Raw genomic sequence first — 13,617 nt, forward strand, 5'->3', positions numbered from 1 at the left:
GCTGAAGCAGAATTTGTAGCACTTTCAGAAGCTTCACAGGAAGCACTGTGGCTTAAGCGATTGATGGTCGACTTGGGAGAAAACGTAGTGAAGATTCGGATGTACGACGACAATCAAAGCTGTTTGCAGATGTTAGACTGTGACAAATTCAGTAACCGTACCAAGCACATAGATCCTAGTATTACTTCACCAAGGATTTGAAACACACTGGTGCAGTAGAGTATCAAAATTGCCCAAGTGAGACAATGCGAGCTGATCTCTTAACGAAGCCGCTTTCAAGAATTCGGTTATGTGAATTAAGAAAACGGTGTGGCCTTGATATCATGAACTAAGGGAACGATATGCGTTGAGGAGGAGTGTTGGTATGGCAACACAGATCGTATTTATTATTACTATTTTTTCCATTCAGTGTATTTGTTTTTTTGCTCTTCACACACTTTGACAGATACAGTTATACAAAAATGTAACCGCGTTTTTTCATGCTTACGTTTATTATTAAATTACCTTTCTCCATGATAGAAGTGCATTTTATTTCCGAGTGATCCGAAACCTGACTCTGCCAACACTTTATCGTTCCTTCTAAAAAAATCATCTTTTTATCACAAATTTTAGGACCCAATTAGCGAACACCCAATTAACGAACCGCCTAATTAACGAACCACCAATTAACGAAACTTTACCGTAATCTGCCAATACCGGTATTTTTCCGGTATTTCTACGCCAATACCGAAATACCGGTTTTCACCAAAAGCGCCCAATACCGACAGCCCTATAGGTTCCGACACCTGTCTAGTGTCGTAACACCGATAACAGCTCATAACCCTCATAACACACCAGCGGTAGCGCATGAAAACGATGACCGGAATCTGAGACCGAACTTTAGTGTTTAGTTTAGTGTTTAGTTTTTCGTTTTCGGCATAAAAAGTTAAAGCCATCATTAATAGACAAGAACAACATATGATGGCATAGAGCATAAAGTTAAAAGTTTCGCGAAGGAAAGTTTGAAAGTTAATTTTGCTAAATTCCAGTACATATTAAGTTTTAAAGTTTCACATACACAACTGCTAAATCATGAATCCAGCTCGCGCCGCTCTAACGGTAAGTGATCCGATAACATAACCCTTATTGTTTTCAATAGTTGTCCCATGCATGTTTGCTTCTGACAGGATAAGCTGCGCTCTCTATTGAAGGTAACAGCGCTCGGAGCAGCAACCTTTAGCTTCACTTGCCTGTACAAGGGAAATGAAAGATTCTACGAAAACATCTTCATGCCGATCGTTCGGCTCGTTCCGCCGGAAACTGCTCATCATCTGGCGGTATTCGGCCTGAAGCTGGGATTGATTCGACCCGGATATCAAGATCCGGACATTCTGCGCACCCAGCTGATGAATATGGTTCTGCGCAATCCGGTCGGTATCGCTGCCGGTTTTGACAAACAGGGCGAAGCGGTCTGTGGACTGCATCTGCTTGGGTTCGGCTTTGTGGAGGTCGGATCGGTTACGCCCCAGCCGCAGCCGGGAAACCCGAGACCGCGAGTGTTTCGGCTGAATGAGGATAAGGCGATTGTCAATAGGTATGTGTGGAGTGGACTGAACATGTTCTGTTACCATTATATTGTTTCAAATTACCAAATTTTTTTTCAGGTACGGATTTAATAGTGATGGCCACAAAGTGGTTTACGAGCGGCTGAAAGAAGCTCGTCAAAAGTGTGGCGAAGATGTTGTTTTAGGAATTAATTTAGGAAAAAATAAACTTTCAAAGGATGCGATCCGCGATTACGTGAAAGGAGTGAAAAGATTTAGTGGCTTAGCTGATTATCTCGTTATCAATATAAGTAGCCCGAATACGCCCGGTTTGAGGACTATGCAAAACAAAAGTACGCTTTTCGTATTGTTGAGTGAAGTCCTGAAGGCACGGAGTTCCCTGCCGCTGGCAGAACAACGACCTATTATGGTGAAACTGGCACCGGACTTGTCCGACGAAGACATCCAGGAGATAGTCACAGTTGTATGCAGCAAAGCATGTGCCGTCGACGGGCTAATCGTATCGAATACAACCATCGAAAGGCCATCTAGTCTGAAGAGTATCAATGCCGGCCAGCTGGGCGGCTTGAGTGGGCAGCCATTGTTCCAAAGATCTACCCAACTGGTGGCCAAGGTGTACAAATGGACCGAGGGAAAGATTCCCATCATCGGCGTTGGAGGGATTTTCAGCGGTCGCGATGCGTACAATAAAATTCTGGCCGGTGCCAGCGCGGTTCAACTATATACGGCGTTTATTTACCATGGACCACCGATTGTGATACGAGTCAAACAGGAGCTTGAGGAGCTGCTGAAGGCGGACGGGTACGACAGCGTGCACCAAGCCGTCGGCAAGGGCGTAGATCAGATCTTACAAAGTTGATGATTGGTTCTAAGAATAAAGATTTTTTAGGTATATATTTTCAAATATCTTTCGGCTTTTACTGTCTCAACGACACCGGAAGTGCCAATATGTGTGGCGTTGATCTAAAAAGTCAGTTGTGCTTCCCCAAAAATAGTCCACAACATCAATAAGCGTGCCCAGACCCGACCTTCTAGAAGAATGTTCTGGTCTGCAAAACGGAGTAATCGTATGACGGCAAATCTATTATTACTTATCGCGAAAACATCAGCCGATTCGGTTGAAAACTGCCGAACTGTCCGGTGCAATTGGCTTTAAAATCAAAAGGCAAATTGGACTAGCAATTAGACTTCGAACTGGAATTGGAAATCAGAGTTTAAATTTGACTTGAAATCGGACTTGACATAGGATATTAAATTAGACATGAATTTGTACTAATTTAGGCTTGAAGCTTTACTTCATATGGAACTGAAATTTGGGACTCACATTGAGAGTAACTTGGACTTGAAATTTTTTTTGGAATTAGATATGAAATCGTACTTGAAGCAGAATTAGAAGGTTTTATTTACCTAATATTTAACTGGAAATTTCATTTGAATTTAAGCTCGAAATGAAACTTAAAATTGGAGTTCAAATTGAACATAAATTAGATTTGAATTAGAATTCGAATTCTACTTCAAACTGGACTTGGTTTGAGACGTTAAATTTGCCTTGAAATACACCCTCAAATTAGACTTGAATTTGGACTCATTTAAATTGGAAGTTTCACTTCAAACTGTACATTGATACAAAGTTTTACTTGAAATTACCTTTTCCTTTTTTACTGTTTGTTCCTTTTTTCTCTTTTTCTATATCGTTTTCTTGGTTTTTGCTCACTTTCCTTCCGTTTTCCCCTTTTTCTTACGTCTTCTTTTTTTCTGTCCCGTGTTTCTTAGCTTCCTGTCCCATTTTTTCTTATTTTCAGTTCTCATGTTTTGTCATTCTCTTATTCCTACATTTTTAGTATCTTTCCCTTTTTTTCGTTTCCAGTTTTCATCCTCTCCTAACCCCCTTCTATCTACCTACATTCTCGTTTTTCATCTTCGTCTGTCCCGTTTTTCCACGTTGATTCTGTTTTAGGCTCCCTTTTTCCGTTTCCTCTTCGGTTTTTCCTACTTCATCCACCGCTTTTCGGCTTTCTATCTTCCGTTTTGCCTTTTTCTTTAATCCGTTTTTCTTGTTTTTTCTATCCTCTTTCTATGTCTAACTTTTTGTCTTTTTGACCTCATTTTCTTAGTTTCCTCTGTCATTTTCCTTTCGGTTTCTCTTATTTTCTGTTCAGTATTACATTTCTTGTTTCGTTTTCCTTTTTTTCTTTCACTATTACTTTTTCCCGATGTTTTCTCTTTCACTATTTCCGTTTTTTCGCCCTTTTCCAATCCCCTGATTTTCCTCTATTTTGTTATTCGTCTTTTTTCTTTCGTTTTTCTTTATTTTCAGGTCCGTTTTTCCAGTATAATCATATATATATATATATATATAGAATGCCAGTGTCGCTGCAGTGCGCGTGATAAACATCATACATATTCAGATAATGTATTTACATTATATATGCATATGTGTGTGTGCCTGAGATTCATCAAAATGGGAATCTCATTGTCAAACTTTGACAGCCAGTTTGAAATTTCGAATATGGCTGCCAAGTAATGTGATCTGATTGTAAACTTCGCTTGCTTCAAATTTCTGAAAAAATCGGTGCAGAAGAGCGCAGTTGTGGGATTCTATTCATTCCGGACGATAAGAAAATTACCGTTTAAAAACATTTCACTGGCATGAAAACAGCGATGAGCGCACTGATGACAACACCAACCAGCGCACAGATAAAGAACAGATAAATAACAATGAGCAGCTTTGACAATGAAGTTCCCGATTCACAGACTTGATACAGATTGTTAGCATCATGTTTACCATAATGAGTCCTGTAGAAAAACAGCGACACTGACATTCTATGTATATTCATTCTACTGTTTTTCCTCTTCTCTCTTCTTGTTTTTTATCAGTTTCGGTCCAATTTCGACTTTTTTCGATTCCAATGTATGAGGAATCCCAGAGACTCCGCGCGAATCTTTTTGGTTCGTACTGGTAGAGCTGCGGAAAAAAGAACTCACCGTCTAAAAACGCCAGTACGAAGAGCACGTGCCCGCTAGCCCAGAGGAAAGGTTCGCCAGCAACGACAAACGGAGTTACAAAACGGTCAGGTGCAAGAATTTTGCCATAAGTGATAGGTGCTCTCCCTGTCCTGTGTTTTAGACTGATACCGTTAGCGGAGTTCTTCGTCGGCGAGTACCAAGTTGGTTTTCATGTGAGTCGCTTCTCGAAGGATCAGATATTTACCCTGCGTCCAGTAACTGACGAGTTCCGGGAGTACAACTTGCTGACTCATCATATTTTTATGGATTTCAAGGCGGCATACGATTCAGTCAAACGAAATAAGCTGTGACAGTTAACGCTAGAACATGGTTTCCTCATAGAACTAGTTACGTTAACTCGTGTGACGCTGGATGGGTAAAAATTATGTGTCAGAATAGCAGATGAGACCTCACATGCTTTTTGATTTTGCGGATAACGTCGATATCACCGAAATCAAAAGTAGAGCAGGGAAAGAAGCCTTAGGTCATTTATTGAGAAATTGGAACTTACCATTAACACCGCCAAAACGAAGTACATGGTGCGTAAATCCAAATGGTGTTGGTGCCGAAGAGGAACTGAATATATTTTGGTATGCTCGTGACATGTGGCAACGATGTAAGTCTCAAAATAAAACGACTAATAATTGCAGCTGCGAATTGGCCTTTACGCAGGTATTACATTTTGTAGCTGAAGTCCCGTAGCTTGCAAATTCGCATAAAACTGACGCTCTAGAGAACACTAATCCTTTCAGTGGCTTTTTACGTACAAGAATCATGGACGCTAAAAGAAGCTGATCGACGAATGCTTGGGGTTTTAGCGTAAAATTTTGCAGAATCCAAAATGGAGTGTTACACAGACGCCTGAACCATGAGCTGTATTAAGAATGCAAATATGCTGTTAAGCTGAATGCAAATATGCGTCGAGAATGCTCGACGAAAGAGTAGCCAAAATTATTTTAAGCAGAGAATCAAGAAGAGACCGTAGACTTCGGAGTAGACATCGCACTGATAGATGTGCGCTATCGAGGATGATGCACGTTCAGTTGGTGTTCGAGGGGTTTGAAGAAATGTAGCCCAGGATTGAGTACTGGAGGACCATAACTCATTCGGCGCAGGATCGATAACGGACTGTCGTCACTGAAGTAAACTAATGTCGAATTTGTTCATTCAATCCGGATTGGAACTGAATGAACTTTTTGTGTTCATTTGCTCCTATCTGACAGACAAAATTCATCCAGTGTCAACCCGGATTGAATAAACAAATTCGACATAAGTATGGAGCTTAAGCTGACAGTTCAATATTTATAAGTACTCAAATAACTGCGGATGAAATACTAATTCTACTTTTAAATACTTAGAATTGAAGCTGGTAATATTTTCGGAGCTTGGGCCCCAAAAGCTCTACTTAAATGATTTCATGAATCGTGGGGCCCCAGCAATTGAACATTCGTGAGTCGTATAAAAAGTTTAATTGAAACACTTACTTACTTAAGTGACTTGCCGTCCTAAGACAAAACTTGTTGTAACGGACGCATCTAATTAAACGTTTATTAGATTATTTAATCAAATCCCAAATTCATTTTATTTTCTGTAACTAAAGAAGGTTTTGAAAAGTAGGTTCATAAATCGTGTATTTTCAGTAGCTGCGTGTACGAATTGTAGAAAGATTAGAAGAAAGGATCAACAAAACAAACCATAATCCAAAACCAGGTATCTGAGCAAGACCCCTTTGGTGATTAGGCTGCATAGGTAGTTACAGTGTACCACGTGTATATGCACTTACCATGTTTATCAGGCAGGGTCCGAACGGTCCGAACACACTTTACCCCCGCCCCAGGTAGCGTCAAAGATAAGCCGGGAGAAAGTAACCTTTGTTTTGACTAGCGGAAGGAACAGGCAGAGTAAATAATTTCGTATTATTCATTAGGTAAAATTGTCTACACCCTTTAACTATGAATGCACGAAAATGGAAATACCAACCAACCAGGTACAGTTCAGGGAATCAGTCGGTAAATAATTTCCCACTTCTCTATCTCTTTCACCACACCTGGATCAAATGATTTGAATTTGTATCGAAAGATAGGAAAAACCAAAGTTATCACTTTCACTCCAATTAGCCATAAGGATTTAGAATAATTGAATTTACCTAACTACGTATAAATAGATCAGCTTTACGAAAAAATAAACTAGTGCAAAAACCTCAGACCAGCAGTAAAGCTTCTCATCCGAACGATCCTTTTGATTATTCTCCACAGCCAGCTTAATCACACTGCTCAATCATGAATCCAGTTCGCTCTCTATTGAAGGTAACAGCGCTCGGAGCAGCAACCTTTAGCTTCACCTGCCTGTACAAGGGAAATGAAAGGTTCTACGAAAACATTTTCATGCCGATCGTTCGGCTCGCTCCGCCGGAAACTGCTCATCATCTGGCGGTGTTCGGCCTGAAGCTGGGATTGATTCGACCCGGATATCAAGATCCCGGCGTTCTGCGCACCCAGCTGATGAATATGGTTCTGCGCAATCCGGTCGGTATCGCTGCCGGTTTTGACAAACAGGGCGACGCGGTCTGTGGACTGCATCTGCTTGGGTTCGGCTTTGTGGAGGTCGGATCGGTTACGCCCCAGCCGCAGCCGGGAAACCCGGGACCGCGAGTGTTTCGGCTGATTGAGGATAAGGCGATTGTCAATAGGTATGTGTGGAGTCGACTGAACGTGTTCTGTTACCATTATATTGTTTCAAATTACCAAATTTTTTTTTCAGATACGGATTTAATAGTGAGGGCCACAAAGTGGTTTACGAGCGGCTGAAAGAAGCTCGTCAAAAGTGTGGCGAAGATGTTGCTTTAGGAATTAATTTAGGAAAGAATAAACTTTCGAAGGATGCGATCCGCGATTACGTGAAAGGAGTGAAACGATTTAGTGGCTTAGCTGATTATCTCGTTATCAATATAAGTAGCCCGAATACGCCCGGTTTGAGGACTATGCAAAACAAAAGTACGCTTTTCGTATTGTTGAGTGAAGTCCTGAAGGCACGGAGTTCTCTGCCGCTGGCAGAACAACGACCTATTATGGTGAAACTGGCACCGGACTTGTCCGACGAAGACATCCAGGAGATAGTCACAGTTGTATGCAGCAAAGCATGTGCCGTCGACGGGCTAATCGTATCGAATACAACCATCGAAAGGCCATCTAGTCTGAAGAGCATCAATGCCGGCCAGCTGGGCGGCTTGAGTGGGCAGCCATTGTTCCAAAGATCTACCCAACTGGTGGCCAAGGTGTACAAATGGACCGAGGGAAAGATTCCCATCATCGGCGTTGGAGGGATTTTCAGCGGTCGCGATGCGTACAATAAAATTCTGGCCGGTGCCAGCGCGGTTCAACTATATACGGCGTTTATTTACCATGGACCACCGATTGTGATACGAGTCAAACAGGAGCTTGAGGAGCTGCTGAAGGCGGACGGGTACGACAGCGTGCACCAAGCCGTCGGCAAGGGCGTAGATCGCATCTTACAAAGTTGATGATTGGTTCTAAGAATAAAGATTTTTTAGGTATATATTTTCAAATATCTTTCGGCTTTTACTGTCTCAACGACACCGGAAGTGCCAATATGTGTGGCGTTGATCTAAAAAGTCAGTTGTGCTTCCCCAAAAATAGTCCAATAGTTATTTTACGAAAAAATAAACTAGTGCAAACTCAGACCAGCAGTAAAGCTTCTCATCCGAACGATCCTTTTGATTATTCTCCACTTTCTTACTAAGCCTTCCGAATAAGAGAAGGACCTTGGTTTGAAGGTTTAACGAAAATATTTCAAGGGTGCATCCTTTCAAAGAAGTAGGTTTGATTGCGCTCATTGCTTTACCCTTAGCGGTGTAATTTTGGTGGCTCCAGAGAGGAACCGACCTCCGAGCCAGCCAGCCGTAACATTTTGGTGTCACTCCAGAGAGGAAGTGTTCACATTTTTTAAAAAGACCAGGAAGGACGAAAGACTCCCCTGGCAAGATCAGCACGATTTTTAAGGAAGTGCTCACATTTCTAAAGACCAGGAAGGACCAAGATATTCCCCTGGCAAGGTCAATACGTTCAGAGAGGAGTTTTGACATTTAAAGACCAGGAAGGACGGACGAGATTCCCCTGGCAAGTATTATCAGTCAGCACGATAAAATCCTGTAGCACTTTAGAAAGGAGAGTGCCTACATTTTTTAAAAAGACCAGGAAGGACGAAAGATATTCCTCTGGCAAGATCAACACGATTTAAAAAAAGCGTTTACATTTCTAAAGACCAGGTAGGACGAACTTGCCCTGGCAAGGTTGGCACGATAAAGCAAGCCAAGCACCGCTAACCAAGGAAACCACTAAAGGCCTGCAGGATTTGGAACCGATTTTGGGTATTTCACTGCAGCGGCCACATTTGGACATGAATCGGAACTAAAAGGAGGACCGACATGTAAATTATAAGGTCAAGTCAAGAGAACATGGGCCACTAAGTATTGGAAACAGTATCAAGGTTCGCCAAGGACGGTTAAAGTTTTCACCATTACCGATCATAGGGATCGAAACTATTACCAGCAGGATTAGGAGTAAAGGCAAATTCCCCTGTAAAGTAACACGTGAACAAAAGTTATGGATTTCTTCATGAAAAACCCCAACGGCAGGTGTCGTTTATGTACTGGAAAGGACATCACGGACAGCATGGTCCAATGTGATTAGTGCGACAGGTATTTCCACCTGGTTTGCGCACAATTAATAAATATGCCAACCGATGCAGGACGCTGGATCTGTATCAAATGTGCATTAATTGAAGACCTACGTGCCAAGTTGCAAAAAGAAGCAACGCAGCTGAAATCTGACGATTGCGAATCGAGGATTCCTGAAAACCATAGAGATGGTATGGGGGAATTAATGAGTTCATCTAAGGAAAACAAAGTTGAACCAACGGACGATATGAGTTTCGCAAATGAAACACAAGTACCTGTTGTAAGCTGGACAGCCAACGAACGGCAAAGCCCGAAGCAAATCTGTACAGAAACGACCGAGGAAGGTACGTTCGATCCTGAAAGTACGGATCAAGAACTAAAGTATTTTGAAGGATGCTTCGAAACAATTAAAGCAGCTAACCGATTCAGTGAAGCTGCAGTTTTTGAGAAAAAGCAGATTCTAATGGATCTGTCTACATGAAGTGCAGCAATCTTAACGGATTGTTCGAATGCTTTGGATGATCTAGTTTCGGACATCAATGCATCAAAGAATTATTGCTATTTAGATGATCCTCAATTGGTAGAGGAAATTATCAGCAAATTATCCCTTAGTTTACAAATCACGTGGGCTAAGGAAACGAAGTCAAGAACTTAAGCGAATTAAACGATTGGTTGAAACCACAAGTTGAAATGCAAAGTATGCGGCGTACAAGGCAACCGCCAAAACATTTTCCTCCTCGCCTAAGAAGGAACTCCGAAGGTAGAGCGACAGTAATATGCTCGACTAATCAAGAAACCACAGATGGTCTCAGTTTTGATCAAATAAGTCCGCCGGATAGGGACAAAGACATTTTTGAAATTGTAAGGGAGAAACTTGCAATTAAGCAACAGATCGAAGTCGGTGAGAAGACGATCTGTAAAAACTCACAAGGAGTTCACACTCTCACTAAGGGAAGTGTGGTAAATAATAAAACGAAGAGCATGTTAATAAAACAAGTTGTTTGCCTAATTAAACGTAAAATCGTTGATAGCTTGTCTACGAACTCTCAAAAGACACGCACTAGAATTTGGAACTTTGAAAAGGGAAACAAAATTAAAAGACCCTTTGTTAAAGTTGATAATAATAAACATTCTGGTAAAGCTCAAAAGCAAAAAGAGATTGCTTCAGAAAAAGTTCACGAGGAAAAAGTCTCAAAAACTTTGATTTCTAAAAAAGAGAAAGAATTCTCAAAGATTCCAGCTGAATGTAACACATCCAGTTCATTCTCGGTTTTATTGAAACGCCAAAAGGCAGAAACAACATTAATTTCAGCGGATACTGAGTGTTCGCTTAAATTAATTGAAGCACTGACGCGTCCACCAGAAACCAGCAACAATAATATTGATTTCATCATGGAAATCAGAAAGGCTACGGATCATGCCGTAGACCAGGAGAACAAACGGAAGAGCAATTCTCAAAAATTAACACTGAGCTCTCAGAAGAGAGATAAACATATTTATCCTAAGACTGAACAGGATGAAGTCGACAAGAAATGCCAGGTGGATCGAAAATCTACATATGATGTTACGAAGACAGCCATAGTTTCACGGCGGACGAACACAAAGTTGGAGAATAGAAATGGCAAGTTGTCGCCAGGATTACTGGAAGAAACGGATTATTTGGATTTCAGTAGTAATTCGATTATTTCTGTCGTGGAAAGTCCCCCGACTAAATTATGCTACGAGAAGATGTTGGATGTATACAGGGAAACAACAATTATTCCCTTGGATCCTGAAGTCGAACACAACGACGAGGGGCAAGACACTGTTGAAAATATATTACTTTTCCCTATGGAAATATTTTTCCAACCTTAATATATTGACCTTTCCCACCCATAATATAACCTAAAGCCGTATAAAGTTACATTTATTTATACATTTATAGGGTTTTAATAGGGCCTAATATATTTATATTATGATAATATTATGAAGTGTCTTGCCCCTCGCACAACGATATACGCATTGGAAAACTCAAAAGAACCGAATTGCCAGTTAAGAGGTATTTGTCGTCGGAAAACCACGATAAACAAAAACATGTAATGCAAGGATCGGAATTCACTGAGAAAATAAAACATGCAGAGATTCTAAGTATACCTAGATCTATTGAAAGTTCAACAAAGACTTTTACGGTTTATCAGTATGTCGAAGAAGCACTACCTCTTAGAATATAAACGAAGCAAATAGCAGTAGATACTAGAGACGATTTGGATTCATCATTACAAGCAGCGGTAATCGACTCAATAGTATCAGAATCGATTGAGTTTGGAATACCAATAGGCGCTCGAATACAGTCAACGGACGAACATGGAAATATCTTCGTTAGGGAAAACCTGGACACTCCAATTAGAGATAATTTGAGTCAGTTACTAAAACGGGTCTAGGATCGTGAAATGCACTCGTACAGAAAATAAACAGCGAATTTAAGAAACGTGGTTTATTGTACGAGAATAACTTTCAGAGTAAACAAAACGATGCAATGTAATGTATGCAAAGGTATATGAGATCGTAACTATACATATAGGTAGCATTCGCAAATGCTGGCACATCAAGTAGCGAGGGGTTGTCTACCCTAACACCCCCACTCAACCGCTGCAACTTGTTAATCCGATGGCAGAAGTAGGACGGCAAGCCACCTAAGTGAAGAAGTGAGTCGTATAAAAAGTTTAATTGAAATACTTACTTACTTAAGTGACTTGCCGTCCTAAGACAAAGCCTGTTGTAACGGACGCATCTAATTAAACGTTTATTAGATTATTTAATCAAATCCCAAATTCATTTTATTTTCTGTAACTAAAGAAGGTTTTGAAAAGTAGGTTCATAAATCGTGTATTTTCAGTACCTGCGTGTACGAATTGTAGAAAGATTAGAAGAAAGGATCAACAAAACAATCCATAATCCAAAACCAGCTATCTGAGCAAGACCCCTTTGGTGATTAGGCTGCATAGGTAGTTACAGTGTACCACGTGTATATGCACTTACCATGTTTATCAGGCAGGGTCCGAACGGTCCGAACACACTTTACCCCCGCCCCAGGTAGCGTCAAAGATAAGCCGGGAGAAAGTAACCTTTGTTTTGACTAGCGGAAGGAACAGGCAGAGTAAATAATTTCGTATTATTCATTAGGTAAAATTGTCTACGCCCTTTAACAATGAATGCACGAAAATGGAAATACCAACCAACCAGGTACAGTTCAGGGAATCAGTCGGTAAATAATTTCCCACTTCTCTATCTCTTTCACCACACCTGGATCAAATGATTTGAATTTGTATCGAAAGATAGGAAAAACCAAAGTTATCACTTTCACTCCAATTAGCCATAAGGATTTAGAATAATTGAATTTACCTAACTACGTATAAATAGATCAGCTTTACGAAAAAATAAACTAGTGCAAAATCAGACCAGCAGTAAAGCTTCTCATCCGAACGATCCTTTTGATTATTCTCCACAGCCAGCTCAATCACACTGCTCAATCATGAATCCAGTTCGCTCTCTATTGAAGGTAACAGCGCTCGGAGCAGCAACCTTTAGCATCACCTGCCTGTACAAGGGAAATGAAAGGTTCTACGAAAACATTTTCATGCCGATCGTTCGGCTCGCTCCGCCGGAAACTGCTCATCATCTGGCGGTGTTCGGCCTGAAGCTGGGATTGATTCGACCCGGATATCAAGATCCCGGCGTTCTGCGCACCCAGCTGATGAATATGGTTCTGCGCAATCCGGTCGGTATCGCTGCCGGTTTTGACAAACACGGCGAAGCGGTCTGTGGACTGCATCTGCTTGGGTTCGGCTTTGTGGAGGTCGGATCGGTTACGCCCCAGCCGCAGCCGGGAAACCCGGGACCGCGAGTGTTTCGGTTGAATGAGGATAAGGCGATTGTCAATAGGTATGTGTGTGAACTGAACGTGTTCTGTTATAATGGTAACATTGTTTCATATTACCAAATTTTTTTTTCAGATACGGATTTAATAGTGAGGGCCACAAAGTGGTTTACGAGCGGCTGAAAGAAGCTCGTCAAAAGTGTGGCGAAGATGTTGTGTTAGGAATAAATTTAGGAAAAAATAAGCTTTCTAAGGATGCGATCCGCGATTACGTGAAAGGAGTGAAACGATTTAGTGGCTTAGCTGATTATCTCGTTATCAATATAAGTAGCCCGAATACGCCCGGTTTGAGGACTATGCAAAACAAAAGTACGCTTTTCGTATTGTTGAGTGAAGTCCTGAAGGTACGGAGTTCCCTGCCGCTGGCAGAACAAAGACCTATTATGGTGAAACTGGCACCGGACTTGTCCGATGAAGACATCCAGGAGATAGTCACAGTTGTATGCAGCAAAGCA

General features: G+C 41.2%; 2 protein-coding genes across 2 annotated transcripts; both read left to right on the top strand.

The window, feature by feature from the left end:
- The first annotated feature begins 876 nt into the window (after nucleotides 1-876).
- On the top strand, nucleotides 877-2,403 carry LOC128744119 (dihydroorotate dehydrogenase (quinone), mitochondrial-like). The gene is made up of 3 exons (XM_053840905.1): nucleotides 877-1,098; nucleotides 1,167-1,573; nucleotides 1,644-2,403. The coding sequence occupies exons 1-3, from the start codon at nucleotides 1,072-1,074 to the stop codon at nucleotides 2,401-2,403; spliced, it is 1,194 nt and encodes a 397-aa protein (XP_053696880.1). The 5' UTR covers nucleotides 877-1,071.
- A 4,426-nt stretch (nucleotides 2,404-6,829) lies between these two features.
- LOC128744120 (dihydroorotate dehydrogenase (quinone), mitochondrial-like) lies at nucleotides 6,830-8,070 on the top strand. The gene is made up of 2 exons (XM_053840906.1): nucleotides 6,830-7,239; nucleotides 7,311-8,070. Exons 1-2 carry the CDS (start codon nucleotides 6,830-6,832, stop codon nucleotides 8,068-8,070), a joined length of 1,170 nt encoding a protein of 389 aa, XP_053696881.1.
- The last annotated feature ends 5,547 nt before the right edge of the window (nucleotides 8,071-13,617 follow it).

Source organism: Sabethes cyaneus, chromosome 3 (assembly GCF_943734655.1).
Source record: "Sabethes cyaneus chromosome 3, idSabCyanKW18_F2, whole genome shotgun sequence".
Classification (NCBI taxonomy): domain Eukaryota; kingdom Metazoa; phylum Arthropoda; class Insecta; order Diptera; family Culicidae; genus Sabethes; species Sabethes cyaneus.